At 46.4% G+C, this 17,108-nt stretch overlaps 1 protein-coding gene across 16 annotated transcripts in view; it reads left to right on the top strand.

The window, feature by feature from the left end:
• The window catches only part of DNM1 (dynamin 1), a 66,757-nt gene that overhangs the window by 27,569 nt on the left and 22,080 nt on the right, over positions 1-17,108 (top strand). For 11 of the 16 annotated variants that reach the window (XR_003528697.1, XR_003528700.1, XR_003528699.1 and 8 more), the window contains exons 7-15: positions 722-864; positions 948-1,083; positions 2,258-2,325; positions 3,384-3,522; positions 11,574-11,660; positions 11,857-11,927; positions 12,371-12,422; positions 13,610-13,621; positions 14,868-14,981. Coding sequence is in view for 13 of the 16 variants with exons in the window: in XM_027649828.1 (XP_027505629.1) it covers positions 722-864; positions 948-1,083; positions 2,258-2,325; positions 3,384-3,522; positions 11,574-11,660; positions 11,857-11,927; positions 12,371-12,422; positions 13,610-13,621; positions 14,868-14,981 (822 nt within the window). In the remaining 3 variants the exon portion in view is untranslated. Of the gene's footprint in view, positions 1-721; positions 865-947; positions 1,084-2,257; positions 2,326-3,383; positions 3,523-6,764; positions 6,904-11,573; positions 11,661-11,856; positions 11,928-12,370; positions 12,423-13,609; positions 13,622-14,867; positions 14,982-17,108 lie in introns of all 16 variants that reach the window. The other 5 variants (XM_027649833.1, XM_027649838.1, XM_027649829.1 and 2 more) reach the window with 3 other exon arrangements.

Raw genomic sequence — 17,108 nt, forward strand, 5'->3', positions numbered from 1 at the left:
AAGGTTTTTCTGGTTAAGTTAAAAGATAACTTCTGAATTTCGAATGGTCTCTGTACCTAACAGTAAACTGCAAAGACTGATTTAAATGTGATACTGGTGGTCATTTTCCCATCTTTTGAGGCTGCCTTAGCTTCTGTCTTGTACAGTAGCAACTTGCTGTTACTTCCCTCTCTGTTCTCATCAAATACTCTCTTAAGTGAAGAATTACTTTGTCATTTTTTTTCCCCTTACTGGAATATGCATCTTTAAACTGGAGTTTTCCACAGCTGTGCTCTGTGGAAACCCTCTTATTACAACCTCGTCAGTGGTTTTGGCTCCTTCCATCTTGCCTTGTCACCCTGTTAAAAAAGGGCTTTGCCACCACCTTAGGTGTCAGTGGTTCATCTGAAGACACAATAGCCTTTACCCTTGTGTGAATTGCAAATGCTAATACTTTTATTGAAGTTTATTCTTTGGTTTGAGTCAGGAGACTTGTGTGATTTGGAGTCTTGTACCAGACTAGAAGGTAAACTGAAGGTCAAGAATAGAGGTGTGCAATAGGCAGGAGGTGGGATACCCTCAGCTCATAACTGGTATCTATCCTAGGACAGACTTTGTTAGGACCACTCAGGAGAACTGAACACAGAGAGGAGCATTCCTCTTTATTTTGTAGCGTAGTGGTAGAAAACTCTTCCCAGTAACTACCTAGAGGTTTATTGTCTTAAACCTTCTTCTCGTGCAGCAATTGACCAACCACATCCGTGACACCCTGCCAGGGCTGCGGAACAAGCTCCAGAGTCAGCTCCTTTCCATTGAGAAGGAGGTGGAGGAGTACAAGAACTTTCGCCCTGACGACCCTGCTCGCAAGACCAAAGCTCTGCTTCAGTGAGTGGCCTCGGCTGAGTGTCCCTCCCCGGAGAGCACTGCTCAGCCGTGGCTTCTACTTCATGCTGTTGGTTTCCTTTCAGGATGGTCCAGCAGTTTGCTGTGGATTTTGAGAAACGCATTGAGGGCTCTGGAGACCAAATTGATACCTATGAGCTGTCAGGAGGAGCGAGGATTAACCGCATCTTCCATGAGCGCTTCCCCTTTGAGCTGGTGAAGGTACTGCTCCCTGTGCTGCTGAGATCCGCTTTGTCTTCTTGCCTGTTACCTCTTCTGTCTGTCTCCTTACTCGTCTTGTTGTCTTTCATCATCTGACTTTCCCTTCAACTACTTTGTTTCATGGTTTTTCCTTTTTATCACCTTTTTAAATTGTTTGTCCGCATTATTGGGACCTTCCCATGGTACCGACTTTTTCCCTCTGTCCCTGTTCTTGTGACAGAACTTAACTTCCTTTGAGCTAAATAACAGTGTTTCTTTGGCTTAGTTCCTAAATGCTAAATTAAGTGTGCAAAATCACTTTAAAACAACCGACAGTAAATCAATGCCTGAATGCCCTTGCAGATATGTTGTGTCAAAGCTTCTGTGACTGAATTTCACATAGTGTGAATGGTGCTGAAACTTGTACTTCCTTGATCCTGAGCATCAGACTAGATCTAAAGTTGCTCTAACAGATATCCAAGAAGTGGAAAAAAAAGTGTTGGTATACTTGGGGTTACTTCTGTCAATGCCCTGTCAGTGGCCTAGAGGTGGGAACAGTGTAGCAACTGTTCTCCTGTCTTAGCAGTGGAAGAGGATTTTTTTTGAATGATGGGGTTTTTTGGGTGGCAAAGTACACCAACCTGATCAGAAGGGGTTCTGAAAATCTTTTATTTTAATGTCAGTTGTAACAAACTTGAAAGCCAGATCTTTCTACTTCGGGATTTTCTGCATTTTGCTTCCTTTTTTTCACATTTGAATAAGATGAGAACATTTTAATGAAATACAAGAGCCTGCCTTGTATTAGACTTACAATTCACACACAAAAATGTATTACCCATTTGTGGTGTTCACTGGAAAAAAACAGCTGCCAAGATCTTGGGAGGCAAACCAGTTTGTTTTAGAAAGCCATCTAGCACTTCAGTCCTGTTGCTTTATGTCAAAGAAGCTCCTTGAGAGCAGCTGGGGCTTGGCATCTGTAAATGTTGGCCCTTAGCTGTTCATGTGTCCAAGATGTCCAGCACTGGCAACAGAAGCTTTATGGCTGGGCTCTGTATGCAACACTTGGGCTGATATCTTATGTGTCACATGATAGTGCTGGCACGGGACCTCTCCTCTGTAAAGCATCCTGCTGTGTCCTGGGGTGGTGCAAATAAGTGTCAAAAAAAAATTCTGATAAAATTCTCTCTTGGTGCAGATGGAGTTTGATGAGAAGGAGCTGCGGCGGGAGATCAGCTACGCCATCAAGAACATCCATGGTATCAGGCACGTATCACACACTAGGCAGACCTTTGGCTACAGAGCCTTGTAAATACCTCTAGACCTTCCAAATGGAGCTGAAGACTTCAGAGGTACGGTAGGTCAGCCAAAGGGGAGGGATAACCTTCTTGGACCATTCCAGTGACTTGAATCTGGGAGTAGGGACAATCATCCAACTCAATTTGCTTTCTCTTCCCATGTGAGAGTCACAGAAGCCTAAAAGGTAAAAGCCTGGGTGACCTGACATTTTTTCCATCCTTCTTGGGCCTTGACATACTAAAGGGTAGAAAGAGGGATGCAAACCCATACTAATCCTTTATTTAGTTAAAACTAAAACATTGATTTTCATGCTAGCCAGTAGTTAGTTGTTCAAAATGGGTGTTGGTGCTGAGAACCTCCTCCCCTAGAAATCTGAGGGAACATGGGGTCACCTATCACCAGGCTGCCACTGGCCCCAGGGCATGGTTAGCAAACAGGTTTGTGTTTCCCTTAGTGGTGGTGAGTTGTCAGAAAGCACAGCCCTGAGTGTCCCTGAGTTGTGCAGCTCCTGGGGAGGTGAAGAGGGTCCGATGCCTGTAGGAGCCCTTTGTGCATTCTGGGATGCAAACCGAAAGGTTTAGATTTATTTTCATTCCTTTCTCTTGCTCAATCACCAGCTGAGTTTCATAAAGGGAATCAAACATGTTAGTGTCCCAACCATTGAGAAAAATCTCCCAGAGAAGGCCTCCCATCTGCTGCACGGCCCTGAGGTCAAATACACTGTGGAGGGGCCAGTCCCTGCCACCCATAAGCTTGGTGGCTGAGGTGAAATGGTGACCTGGCCATGGCTGTCCAGCTAAGATCCATTCTGCCCTCAGCACAGCCTTCCTGGGAAGTGCCAAGCATCTCTCACTTTCTATAGACTGCAGTCAGGGCTTGTCCCAGGGGCCATGACACTCCCCAGCCCCGTGTCCTGGGTTTTAGTGGTGGCTGTGCCTGCTCCAAGACGTGTATGTAACGCTGTGACATTCTCCTTGCCCCTTCTCCCCCTCCTGCCTTGTCTTGTCCCCACCCTGGGTGTTTAGAACCGGTCTCTTCACACCCGACATGGCCTTTGAGACCATTGTGAAAAAGCAGGTGAAGAAGATTAAAGAGCCTTGCCTGAAATGCGTGGACATGGTCATTTCGGAGTTAATCAATACTGTTAGACAGTGCACCAAGAAGGTAACCAGAGGCAGCATGGAGTTGGCACCTTCCACCCGCTCGCTGGCTGCGGCGCAGCATCGTGACCTGGGCAGGGACTTGCCTGCAGCCACACTTGGTGTTTTAACCACCTCCTCAGCATGACTAGACCTGAGCAGTACCAGCCTGGAGCGATCCAGCCAACAAGCCAAACAGGAAGGGAAATGCCCTGGGACTTGGGCCGTGGCCCTGCTCCCCGAATCTTTTAGGTCTGAAGGGTGCTGGAGATGGGCTGGCCACCCCTTTGTCTGTAGCATGATTCCTGGTTCCTTGAAAAACCAAGGGTGTTTCTGTATGGCTACGTTTGACTTTAAATTTATTATCTGGGTTTATTTTCTAAGTGGGAAACTGGGATTTAAATTTTGTCCCCTCTGTTCTTGTGGAAGTGAGAGGGTTAATCCCAGACTAGCCCTTGGGCGCTGTTCAGAGGGTGTATGGGGCTGAAATTTAGAGGGTACAGCCCTTAAAGCTGTGGGCTGTACCTCAAGGAAATGTTCCTGTGGTGTTTGGCTTGGTTTCTGGCTGGTTTGGTCCATATCCTGTTCTGAAAGAGCAGCACATGGCTGAGAAGAAGCAAGTTAGAAGTGTTCATCAACTTCTGGGCTCCTCCTGCTCTATTTGAGAGAGTCAGTGCTTCAAGCTTTGCCCTTTGGGATCCATACTCTTATTTGGTAGGGTTGAGGGAGGGAACCTGCTTTGAATCTGCCCTTTGGATGTGTCAGGTCTTGTTCCCAAGGTTGAAAGGCAGCAAGATAAGATAACAAGTGCCATTCTTCTCAGCCATGGCTTGCTCCTTCAGGCAGGGCTGGGTGCTGGTGAAAAGACACCTCAGTTAGGATGGTGGTGTGGGCACTGGAGACTGGAATCACCACTGGCTTTTCAGGTGCAGGTAAATGGGCACTGCAGGAGGTGTCTGGAGAGTCTGACACCCTCTGCAAGGGTGGGGACAAGTGCCCAAGTGGTGAGAGAAATGCCTGGTCCTTAGGGCCAAGAGCCTCTGTAGAAGGGCGCAGGCATGCAGACTCTTGCTTTGCCCCCCAGGCCAGACTGGGGGAGCAAAGTGGATGCAGTGAGAGATTGCTCAGGTTTCTAGAGTGCTGGAGGAGTTTCCTTTTTCTGTCCTGCTGTCCTCTCTTGGGGTGTGTGACTGTGGGGAGCACCCAGAAAGTTGCCATTAGAGCCTGTCGACAGGTAAGCACAGGCCCTCGGGCTGCCAAGTATCCAGAGTCACCTGCTAACTGGATCAGAAGGGCCCTCCTTTTTCATGCCCTCTGAAGCTTCTCTTGATTTGTTCTCCATCCATCAGTTGCTATTTAAAACCTCCCATTCATTCTTTCACTTTGCATCCTTTCCTCCATTTCCTAATTAGTTTTTCATTGTTTCTTTTTCTTTTCTCTTTTTACTGACAATTTTAGAATAAACCATCTGTTCTGACAGCAGCAGGTTTCTCAAGTGATCAGGTGGTGGGTACAGCAGGGTGGGAAATAAGGGGCGAGAACAGACCACAGGGATGGAGGGGAAATGTCACAGATTCAGGAATAAAGGATTCCATTTCAGTTTGAATTCCACTGCTGAGGTGTTGATGGTTGACTTGCTCTGTGTGCTGTTTAGTAGCCATGGTTACAATTTTGCATCTGAAGAAACAAAATTTTGTCATTCAGGTGATACTCAAGTAATGGAAGAGACTAACTTATATATTTCTTCTGTACAGGGTCCCCCCCAGAAGTCTGGTGGGGGAAACTGGATCTTGAGCTTAGGAGGGCAGCTGGGTTAGTAGGAAACTGCTGCTGAGCCAGAGGATGTGAACTGAACTCCAGACATGCCCTTGCTTTGCTCAAAGGGGGTGTTGTTGGCACCTTGAGAGAGACCTTTGGGTGAAGCCAAATCCTGTAACATTCCAACTCTTCGCTACTTAAAAGGCAGAGTGCTTGTACATCCCATAATACGTGTTGAAGAGTGTTTTAATCCTGGTGTTGCTTGGGGACTTGCAGGTGTTACCCACAGAGATGTGAAAGATGAGGTGAAGGGGTAAAACCTGATTTACATGAGGTGGTGGTTATTTATAGCTATCCCAGGACTTGTTGTTAGCTGCAGGCACCCCAAGTGTGACTATATTAACTGTTCTTTTGGAAAGGCAGCATCCCCTTCCCATGCCAAGGGGCTGTTGTTCCTTGAAAGCACTGGCAAAGCAGTAATGGTCCATGGTAAAACAAGTGACTCAGATTGTGTAACAAAGAGCATCCTGGTAGAAGCTCTGAAGTGTCAAGTGCTGAAAAATTTTTTTTGGGTTCTGTAGTCTTGAATTGGATTGATCTTGGCCATATTTTATTAAATTCAGTTTCTATGGACTTTCTGCTTTTCCTTAATGGAACCATGGAGAACACAGGCCACTTAATATCAGTGGAAATGAATAGTTCCTTATAAACCTCCACAGGCCTGTGTTGAGTCTGATGCTACAGGTTTATACATTCTGCTGGGGCTACAGGATGTGTTGTATAGCTATGGATGTCCTGGAGCAAGTTTGCATTTTCCTGAATACTGGGTATATCTGTTCTTACTGAGGCAGCTGATGTTGCAGGGAAGGGGAGTGAGATGAGTGATGCTCCCTCAGTGGGGCAGTTTGCCCGAATCCCTGAAGCTGAGAGGCATCAGTTCAGTTCTGCCAAAACAAGATACAGGTGACAGACCCTTGCAGGTCTTAGTCTGACTCCTATTCAGGCTTCCTGCACTTGGAATAAAGAAAACTCAAAGGGTAGATAACTGTGGTGGGAAGGAAAGGGAAATAAGATACAGGGATAAAGGGAAATGAGACATGGGGAACCTCTAGAAAGAGAGGCAGTGGCTCACTGTGGCAAGCAGCTTTGTCTTAAAATCCAAAGAAGCTTTTCTTCAAGAAGAGATCACTTGATCCCTGGGGGAGTTCCATCCATTCATCTGGCTCTTGAAAGCTCACCATTTCACTGGCCCAGCTGCTCCTACCCCTTTCCCCTTTGCCACTTCCATTTGCCTGTAGACTCTCCTGATACTTGGCAGTGCACAGGCCCCATAGCAATGCTCACCTGGTTCAATAAACTAATGGAATGAACCAAAATCTCACTTCTCATTTTGCCTTGTGTTTTCTCTCTTTTCCCTTCTCCTTCCTTCTTTCTTCCTCCTTCCTGCTCTTTCTCTGCTTTGCTTTCTTCTTCCTCGTTGCTTCCTCCCACCCTTCCCCTGCCATGCAGAACGGGTCTCTTCACGCCTGACCTCGCTTTTGAAGCCATAGTGAAAAAGCAGGTGCAGAAGTTGAAGGAGCCAAGTCTGAAGTGTGTGGATATGGTAGTGAGTGAGCTCACATCCACCATCAGAAAGTGTAGCGAAAAGGTAAAGAAACAAACAAACAAACAAAAATCAAAGAAAGGTTAATGCCCCCCCCCCGCTTCCCACACACTTCCACGCTGTTTCTCCACATGCAAACACCCACCAGGAACTCCAGCAAAACTAGAGAGAAAGAATGGATATAAAGTTGCATCTAAAGGAGAGCAGCAACCTGCAGGTACAAGAGCAGTTTAAAAGCAGGCCAAGAGAAGTGGGTGACAACTGATGTGCTCTCGAGCTGGGATCCAGTGGAATATTCCAGCATACCCTGTACCTCTGTCTGGCTCAGTGACAGTCACCTTAGTGTGGATCAAACCCTTTGCAAGACCTGTTTGCTGTGCCACTGCCTGCACATTTGGAACTTCTTACTTGTTATTTCTGGGACCCCCTTAAATCCAAGTACCCTAGAAAAAGATAAAAAGCCAGAAAAAAACCTCCCATCCCCACAGCATGAGTGGTCTGCAAAGCAATGTTGAGCAGTAGCATCTACAACAAAACAGCTGATTAAAAGTTTGAGGTGCAAGATGTTCTGCAAGAGGCATTCAGAATCCCAAAAGGCTTTGAGAAAAGCTTTTCCAGGCATTACACCCCCTGCATCATTCTCCTGCTGATCTCTCACTCCATGGACTGTGCTCAGTGGGAAATAGTGTGATGCTTTTCCTTGTGTGCTGTGAACCACAGGAGGTGAAGCCTGAGGGCAGCAGCAGGTGGAGAGTGATAGGGAAGGTGTCAAATACTACTTTGGAGGCTGGGGCAGGAGTGGCTTTGCTTCCCGGGCTGGTTCCCTCCAGGAGAGGGCACCACATGCCTCCTTAAAAAAAAAGGCAGATGTGGCAATTGATGTTAAAATTGACCAGTGAGGGTCCAGAAACGTGTCTGTGGCACAGCAGAAGTATGTTCTGGAATCTGAGTTGGAAGGGACTGTTTCATGGGTTGTTTTAGGACTTGAAAATGACAATTTCCTTCTTCCAGGGTTACAGCCAGACTCACCAACATACAGCCCTAAATTGGGAAGGAAGTTAAGAATTGATATGGGTTCAGAGTGAAGGCAAGAGCTGAGCTAATAAGGTCTGGCTCACTTAGAAATGCAGAGCTCATCCCTCCCTCTGTAAGGAGACATCTTTGACATGTCCTGAGCTCTGACCAGTCTATTTGTTGAGGAGTCCTGCTGCTGCCAGATTGTGGGGGCTGATGTGGTGAGACAGAGTAATCCCTTTCCAGCCTGTTTCTCCTGTGGATTTTTTATTTTGATGGGTTTGATTGCTTGCACTGTGTTCTGGCTGGTGATGTCTGCTCTGGGTGGGGAGAGAGAAGGATGATGAAAAACCCCAAGGGTGTTGAATTCTACTTTCTCTATTGGACCATGTCATAGAGTGGCTGGATACCCACTTGCTCTGTGGATTTTAATCCATGATGTGATGGAGGATCCTGTGAGGATTTTCCAAGGCAATACAACCTGGGTAATCCTGTAAGGAAGGTGATAGTAGCAGTGACATAGTAGGAGACTAATGGCTGTAATAAAAGCTGCAGAGGCCAGGCAGGCAGATGTTAGAGATGTAAAATAACTGTCTGAATGAAAATATGTAGCAATAGTACTAGAACATAAAAGGAAGGCTTTTAGTGATGCTTAAAGTCAAATGTCTGCATGTAGTGAGAAGGTTAATCTTGCCTGTACCTTCCTCTGAAAGAGTAGAAAGGGACTGCCATAGGCCACTTTAGGAGAACAGCCGGACTGAGATGGGTTCTGATGGCAGAAGGTGGTAACTGCCCAGGGACATCAGTTAATTTGCAATATTTATTTTGCATGTTATAGCTCTAACTGCTTGACATGGACAAGAGCATGTGCTATTAGGGGGAGCATCTGGAAAAGGCTACTTTAGGACTGATGCTAATTGTAAGGTAATACCCAGCCTGCTGTGTTGTGGACTGATGCTGCCTTTCAGATGACAAAAACCTTTAAACTCACCAGAAGTCCTGCAAGGCTTCTTGGAAAGGAAGGCTGCTTGGGCTAACACCTCTTGAATTAGCTTAACAGTCCTGTAGCCTTGGTTTGTTGCTGTCCTGAACTGTTGTGTGTTATTGTTCTCTCACAATTATTTCGTTTCACCTCAGATGGTGAAGAAATCATTGTACATGCAGTTGATAAAGCTGTATAGGTGGAATAATATGAGACTATCAATAAAGAGCACAGAATCCATCTGTGTTCACAGAACTATAGTTTTCCTGTATGAAAAGTTGACTATTTCTTGACTCTTAGACAAAGTTGAGAGCTGAAGAAGACAGCCATTAATAACTGTTCTCTGACTGGCCTGATCCTGAGCTTCTTCCCATTGTTTAAGTGGAGAGTAGCTCCAAAAGCAACAGAAAGCTGGTGTAAGCATGAAAGCCCTTACATTTAGGAGGATAATGTTTTAGCCAGTGTTTTTCCAAAAGCAGGAACCTTCTGTGCCAGGCTGCACTGCAGCATCTCACAAGTGCAGGAAGGTCTTGCAAGTCAGCAGCCCTTCAGCTGAAGGTTGATCTCTGGTGTGCTGGCAAGGACTCCTAGGATCTACAAAGAGGGGAACTAAGGGACACTGGGACAAATTTGGTTTTCAAAGAGGGCTGTAAGCTTGTATTTTGATTGAACAGGCAAATGCAGCTAAAATCAGGATCGAAACCCCACATGAGCTGGGACACGATCCCAGGCTGACAGACTTTACCCCTCGAGGGGTCGCCTGCTCTCCTGTCTTTCAGAGTCATGGCATTTCTGGGTGCTGTTTGTCCCGCTGGTGATAACTCCTTGCCACTCTATACCCTATTGCATGTTCCCTGGTGGTGTCACATCCTGTGGCTTGTTTATCCTCTTTCCTTGCCCACCCTCGCTGCTCCTGTGCATGCTTGGGGTTGGAAGCTCCTGCATGGGCACTGATGCTGTCAATTTATTTTTGCACATGAGTGTTGCTGGATGACCTGGGTTCTGAACAAACCACAACTTGGTTTGCACTTTGTGTGCATTTGTACTGGTTGGGACTGGGATGGTGGTGGAGAGGTTTGATGTGTTTTTTGTTTGACTGTGGTGTTGTCTTTTTTTTTTTCATTTGAAGCAAAGAAGCTGAGACTTGCTTAAAGGTTTTCCAACTTCCTGTTTTTCTGTTTGTCGTAACTTGCCCATCTATCCTTCGCCAACCCCCCAAAGGAAACAGGAAGATTTCCCTGTCTGTCTCTGAAGCAACCAGCTGCCTGAACCATAAAGATCATGGAGAACACCCAGTTTGTGCTTTTAAGATGAGGTGGTGGGGGGGGAACACTAACTGTTTTTTCCTGCCTCTGTGGCATTCAAAACAAACCACACATTTAAAAATAGACAGTGTCAAATCTTGTCCAAATTTCAGTTCTGGGCCATTGCAACTTGCTTGACTGCAAGGAAGCTGAAAGAGTTTGAGAGTATTTTTAGTCAGATGTTAGGAATATTGGTGGTGGTTAGTGTGGGATCTGGATTCCAGTAGTGATGATGCACATTTTGAGGCGGTTCCTTCTAGCATGTTGTAATTACTTATGTATACAAAACAAAAGGGCAAACCAGTTGAAGAAGGTCTCATAAATTGGAAGAACACAACAAATGCAGTACAGGTCATAGGAAAATGAGATTTATTTTTTTTCTTTATGCACCTCCTTGGGGGAGATATAAGAGACTGATAGTGTTTGACATCATAATCAAATTGAAGGTAATATTAAAAATGGGGGAAATTATTTCACAGGGGATAAGTGAAGTAGGGAAGAAAGGGCTAGATCCTGGATCTGGAGGATTAATTTAATTTGACTGTGCTGGGCCTGACCTGAGAGGCAAACACTTACTGCTGTGGAAATCACTAGAGGCTTGTGAATCTGGGCAAGAAGGGAGGTGCTGTGTGAAACCCAGAGGGCTTTAAAGGTACTGATTCTAAAAGTGTTGCTCATTTATTATCTCTGTAGATGATATTCTTTTGAACCACAGTAAAGTCCTTCTGCTTCTCTCTCTGAGCAGGAAAGGATTCCCTCCTCAGTAATGTGGTAACAAGTGTGGTGTAGGTGCAATGTGAATGCAGTAATCTTGCTCCAGCACAGGTGGAGAACAGGTAGAAGCAGCTGGAGACAGACATGTACCCTTGAGCTTCTCAGATCCTCTGTCTGTGCTTGCACATGTTGGAGTGGGCCAGATGCTTTCACTTAGTGCCTCAGCAAATAGGGATTGAAATCCACTTCACTTCCCAGGTAGACTTCCCATAGAATTCAGCAGGTTGTACCAACAGGCCACTCACCTGCTTAGCCTACTGCAGTGAGTTGCTGAGCATCTAGAGAAACGAGTCACTTTAACAGGAAAAACCCAACAAGCAAGAAGCAGGGCATTTACACCTGGGGTTTGCCCAGAGCCTCGTGCCAGGAACAGTGTGCTGGGTTTTGTGGTGAGGCAGAAAGGTTGCTGCAAGACTGAAAAGAGCTTTTTCTCTGAAGCCCAAAACAAGCAGAAATGAACTGTGACCCCCCCCAACAGACTTCCAGGAACTTGGAAAAATCTGTCTGCAAGTCCAGCTTTCTAGCACTTCCCTCAAGAGTATCTGATATCAGGGGTGTATGTGTGCATGTGTACATGTGGGGGGCTACTGCCCCCTTTGTGCCTCCCTTTCCCATGTGCACGTGTTTTCTCTCTCCTGCAGCTCAGCCAATACCCTCATCTGCGTGAGGAGATGGAGAGGATTGTCACCACTCACATCCGGGAGAGAGAAGGCAGGACCAAGGATCAGGTGAGGATCAGGAGCGTGTGGAAGAGGGGAGGTTGGGTGGGGGACACCTTTGGAAGGGACAGTCTGGGTTAGAGGGGCCTGAGCCAGGGGCAGTGTGGCTGCAGAGGGGATCAGATGAACAGTGTGCAGGGCTCTGTCTGCCCCTTGAGCAGGGTCAGTCACTAACTCTTGCTCTGTCTGTGCCTCTGTTTGGCAGGTCATGCTTCTAATAGACATCGAGCTGGCTTACATGAACACAAACCATGAGGATTTCATTGGCTTTGCCAAGTAAGCACCCACCTCTATTGCTTCCTCTTCTCTGCATGAGTTTCCTGTGGCTCTGTCCTGTAGCTGTTCCAGTAAGTGGGTTGCAGAGGCCCTGGTGGAGATGCTGTGGTCCCAAGAATGATGCAGCTCTCAGTATTGCTTGATTTTAGTGGCTCTATATTGCAAGGCTGGGGAGGAGAACAAGGATACACAGAAGGGTGAGTTGAAGTATTAGGATTGTGTCAAGGGAAAAAAAGCAGCAGCTGTGGAGGGTTAGTGACCCAGGTGTGGTTCATGTGGGAGTGAGAAGATGAGTTGAGCAGGTGGCAACAGACTGGCTTATCAAGGCTTGGAAGCCAGTGGTGAGGGGCAGGAACTCACTGTAGCAGCTTCCTAAGGGGAGCAGGATTCAGGTGACCAAGAAGAGCCTGAGAAGTTTTGAATGTCTCTGCTGTTGTTTGCAGTGCTCAGCAGAGGAGCAGCCAGATGAGCAAGAAGAAGGCAGCTGGCAATCAGGTAGGCCAAGTTCCATCTCCTTCACTGCTGCCAGGAGAATGTGTTTGCTACCTGGAAGCTACCAGGTGGACAAGTGCTGGGCTGGATGCAGCAGTGCTCCAAGTTGGATTTTATCTTTTTTTTATGTTGCCTCTTTATTTTTTTTTTTAACTCATCAAACTCTGTTTATAACTGGAGGATAGTGTTTTAGGCTCCCTGCAGTCAGGAGGAACTGAGCTTCTAGCAGCAATGGAGAGAAAGAGTTGTAGAGGGCTTGGTAATCCACATCTGGTCTTGCTTTTCTCATAGAAATTCCTATTAATGTTATGGAAATTCCTGTTTGTTCCTTCACTAACTGTGCTAACCCTTCTGCCAAGTTGAGGAGTACAGAGCACTAGGTCTGAACTGTTACAGTACTGAGTTGTCCTTTTTAGTTGTCTTTCCCATCAGTGGTATCTACTTTCTGAAAAGGGATTTCAAGAGAGTTCACGGACTCTTTTCCAGAAAATTTCACTGAAAATATGTAAATCTCTGTCCAGGGAGATGAAGGGTGTTGAACTCACCCATGGGAGAAGACAGCAGTGGAGGGGAGGAGTTCCCTTAATCCTTCAGAAACTGTAAGGAGTGTACATACAGTTAAAGAGAGGCTAATGACACTTTGTCCCAGATTTGCTGGGTACATGGCAAGGCTATCTAGGCTAAAAGATCTTGTAGAAACAAAGCCTTACAAGCAGCTTCATAGAGAATGGAAGCAAATGCTTTTGCTTAGTGTTTTTTAAAGACATTCACTCCTGACATCCACCCTCTTTATAACAAAATATTTGACCACCTTTCCCTTCACATGAACATGCAGACTGTTTCAGTACTGTTGGCAGGCAGATGGGGCTGGCCAGCCATCCATTTTGGAGCAGCTGTAGGGAATTCCATCCTCTGCAGTGCACCTGACAGAAGAGCTGAGTGTAAAAGAGAGCAAAGGGCAAACTCTGAATCTACCTGTGAAGCATTTTGGCTTTCTGTTAACAGACTTTATTTTGGGATGGGGGTTGCTTTTGTTAACACCTGGGGTAAAAGATTTGGTACCAGCCTCCAATTTATTTTATTTTTGAGCCTCTCTTCTCCTGCTCCAGTTTTCCTAGTAACAATCTCTCCTCTCTTTGCTCCTCTCCTGCTCTCTGCTCTGCTGCTGTTGCTATGGTTCCCCTTTGCAGGATGAGATCCTGGTGAGTAGAAGGCCACTCAGCAGGGTGTGCTAATGAACATTAATGTTGCATCTGGGAAGGCAAGAACAGGGCATAGACAGATTATTCCTTCTGCTGCCCAATGGGCAGAGGAGGGCAGCTGACATTAGACACAGCCAAAGCAGAGATGAGGTGACAAGGTAGTATGTTGAAGAAAAACTCAGAACTGCTGGTGCATCTTTGAGTGGGTGGAGATGAAAAGCAGCAATCCAAGGATGTGTGGTTCTGTTCCACTGCCCCCTCCTGTCCACAGGGAGAGTAGGACTAGCTCGAGCTTAGAAGGCATAAGATGAAGATTCGAGGCTCCTACATTTGCCTTTATAGGGTAAATTGCCAATTAAAAGGATCCTGTACCTCTGCATCAGGCTGCTCACACACTGCAACCTGATAATATGCAGTGCAGTCCCGTGGTTTTTCAATGCCAGGTCATTTTCATCAGGAGTATCTGTACAACAAGGTACACACATAATGCATGCAGATATTTTTGGGTGTGAACAGTGCACTAATACATATGAAAGCTGATGCATTTAAGCTGTGCATAGCTGCATTTGATTACTGCATGTGTGAGGTTCTAAACCAGCACTTGGTGAATAGGAGTTATTAGAGAACAATAGCCTGGCTTCTTTACAGACTAAACTTCAAGGAGCTTGATTTGCCCTAGATTAATATAACTGCTCAAATACCTGGGTGTGCTGAAGTCCACAGTATGAATTCCAGATGCACCATTTTGTTCTGTTATCCTTAGTGTCTCCTTTCACTAAACTCACTTCTTTCTGGGTTGCTTGCCCATGTCCCGAAGTGGTTCCCCTCCACCTCTGAGTGAAGCACTCCACACCTGCAGAGTGCTGAAAGGTGTGCTGGTGTCCTGGTTCTCTCTAGGCATGGCCTTTTCTGGGTGTTTTGCTGTGATTTGGTGCTTGTAGGTTGTGTCAGTGTCTAAGGCACTCTTGATGCAGTTCTTCCTGCATCTCTTTCCTCTTGGCAGAGGGTAAAATGCACAGCACTGCCAGGTTCCTTCCTGCGTCCTTTTTATGCTGTTCCTGGCCCTTTTGAGGCAAGGACCTTCACTGCCCAGTTGAATGGGGGGCTCTTCTGGCAGCAGCAGAGAGCACGGTGTTCCTTGTCTTTCCATACTACTCTGTGTTGGGATACCCTCTGATCTCTCCTCTGTTGCCTGAGGCCAGGAGTTGTTGTCCTTGTTAATGCTCAACTGCTTCCACCCCCTCAGGTGATCAGAAAGGGCTGGCTCACCATCAACAACATTGGGATCATGAAGGGTGGCTCCAAGGAGTATTGGTTTGTCCTGACAGCAGAGAACCTCTCCTGGTACAAGGATGATGAGGTGAGTAGCTCAACTCTGCCGCTGGAGTCTTGGGCATCTGATGAGGATCAGCCTTTCAGATAACTGGGCATTACAGATGCATCTTCAGAGTGCTGTCTGCAGCTTGTGACACAGGCTGAAACTATCCTTGGGCCAGGCTCCTCGTGGCCTCAGCACTGCTGAGCATTTCTGGATTGATGTGTGTGTGGCTTTTTTGACGCACAAGGAGTAATATTTATGCTTGAAGCTCTGGCTCAGCAGAAAGTTGACAGACACTTGGAATGAATTTGACCTTTATTTGTTTTGCTGTGGCAGCTGTGATCATTAAGGGTGTGATGGGTTAGTTCCAAGATTTTTGGTATTTGTGGGGCAGCAGTGAGTTTTCTGAAGGCAGAGGATTTTGTGCATCTCCTGGTCACAAGAAAACAGGTCTCTCCTTTCTGAGCACAGCTATAGGAGCTGTGGACCTGAAGCTGCAGCTCAGGTGCTGGCTCCTTCTGTCTTTGAGTAAATTACTTTCTAGGGTTCAGCTGTTGAACATTCAAAGCAGGAATGTATTTTTAATATTTCTGTATTGAATGTGCCAGTTAATCCACTATTTGTAAAATTGTATGGAGATGTTTAGAGTTCTGCTGATCAAAAGTACAGTGATGTGTGCAATATCACTGACAGGAACATGGAGTATCACTGGTAGGAACATGGACCTACTCTGTAGAGTTGCCTGAAAATCCTGAATATTAGGAATTCTGGCATTGTACTGTAGTGTCTTTCTGCTTCAGTGGGAATTGGTATAATCTGACAGAATTGTCCCAGCTGAAATCACTGTCAACAGTGTATTGCTTCAAGTGCAAGACAAAGGTAGCTAATTGTCTTTTTTAATTACTTTGAAAAGAGAAAGAATAGCTGGATGGTTCTGGTGAGAACACAATCGAAAGGTTTAGTCCCCTCAGTGTGCTGGGGGATGAAAAATGTCTGGTATGATGTAGTCATACGTTCTTAGTTGAGCAGGACTTCAGATTGCAAATAAAGAAACTGCTCTGTCTCTCATTGTGGTTTGTGTCCCTCAGGTGTTCCAAGGCACTGTTCCAGTGTCGTGCCTGGGAGCTGCAGCCAGGCCTGGCTCCTTGTCTAGCTCCTATCAGTGGGCCTGTTTCTTTCTCGGCAGGTAGAAATGATGACAAATACAGTGATGAATCAGCCTCTAAATATTGCTTTCTGCATGGAGACAGCTGCTGTGCTGCTATGGATGAGCAGGCAGCAATTTCCTAATTAAAGACCCAGGCATTGAAATGTCTTTCCCTAAATCTGTGTGTCTCTGCTAAAAGACCCCCCTGCCCTTTGTGTTCAGAGTTGCTTGGGGAGGCGTCCCTCTCCTCTAGCCTGCATATGCAGGTTGAGTGGTTATAAACATCAAGTAGTTTAATCAAAGCCAGCTGCTACATCTGTATTACAGAGATGATCAAAATTCCCTGTTCTTCCCCCGGGGAGTGGGAGGGAGGGCGGGCTGCAGTGGGGATGTATAAACTGTTGATAGATTCCAGTTGCCTGAGATGGGGATTGGACCTCCCTCTCCTCCTGAGAGAGGGCAGCCTTGGGGGTCAATAGCAACTGGAGGTCTGCACCATTTCCCTTCTGCATAGCAAGAGGTAGAGCTGCCTAATGAAAACAGTTCCCTGCCAGCTTCGGTCCCTTAAACACAGAGAACCAGCACTGATGAGGTCTGAGCTGCCTCTGAGAAAGGAGCCTTTGTTTGCCACTGAGGGGGAGCAGGGGGGAAAGGGAAGTGTGTGTTTTATTTGCTTCCTCCCCAAGTTCAGCTCCTTGATCACTGGCTGTTGTGAGGGAGGAAGAAAGCAACGTCCACCTGGAGTTCGTAGTTGAATCGGGTTAAAAGTTGATGCATTTGAGGGGCAGCTTGGAGAGCCTTGAGCATGGGGATTCCCATCCCAAACCTCAGTCCTACTGGCTCCATCCCCAAGAGTTGCTCACAGTGCATGGTCCCCTCAGACAAGGTTATCTTTGCATGTCTGTCCCAGAGCTCTCCTCCTCTACCAGTTGAGGAGAAATTGTGTCCTCTGCAGCTCCTGAAATGTTCTCATGTGTTTTTAGAGGTTCTACTCCATAGTTATTCTTTGCTTAAGCTCCAGG

This window comes from Corapipo altera, unplaced genomic scaffold (assembly GCF_003945725.1).
Source record: "Corapipo altera isolate COAL_440 unplaced genomic scaffold, ASM394572v1 268, whole genome shotgun sequence".
In the NCBI taxonomy this organism is placed as follows: Eukaryota; Metazoa; Chordata; class Aves; order Passeriformes; family Pipridae; genus Corapipo; species Corapipo altera.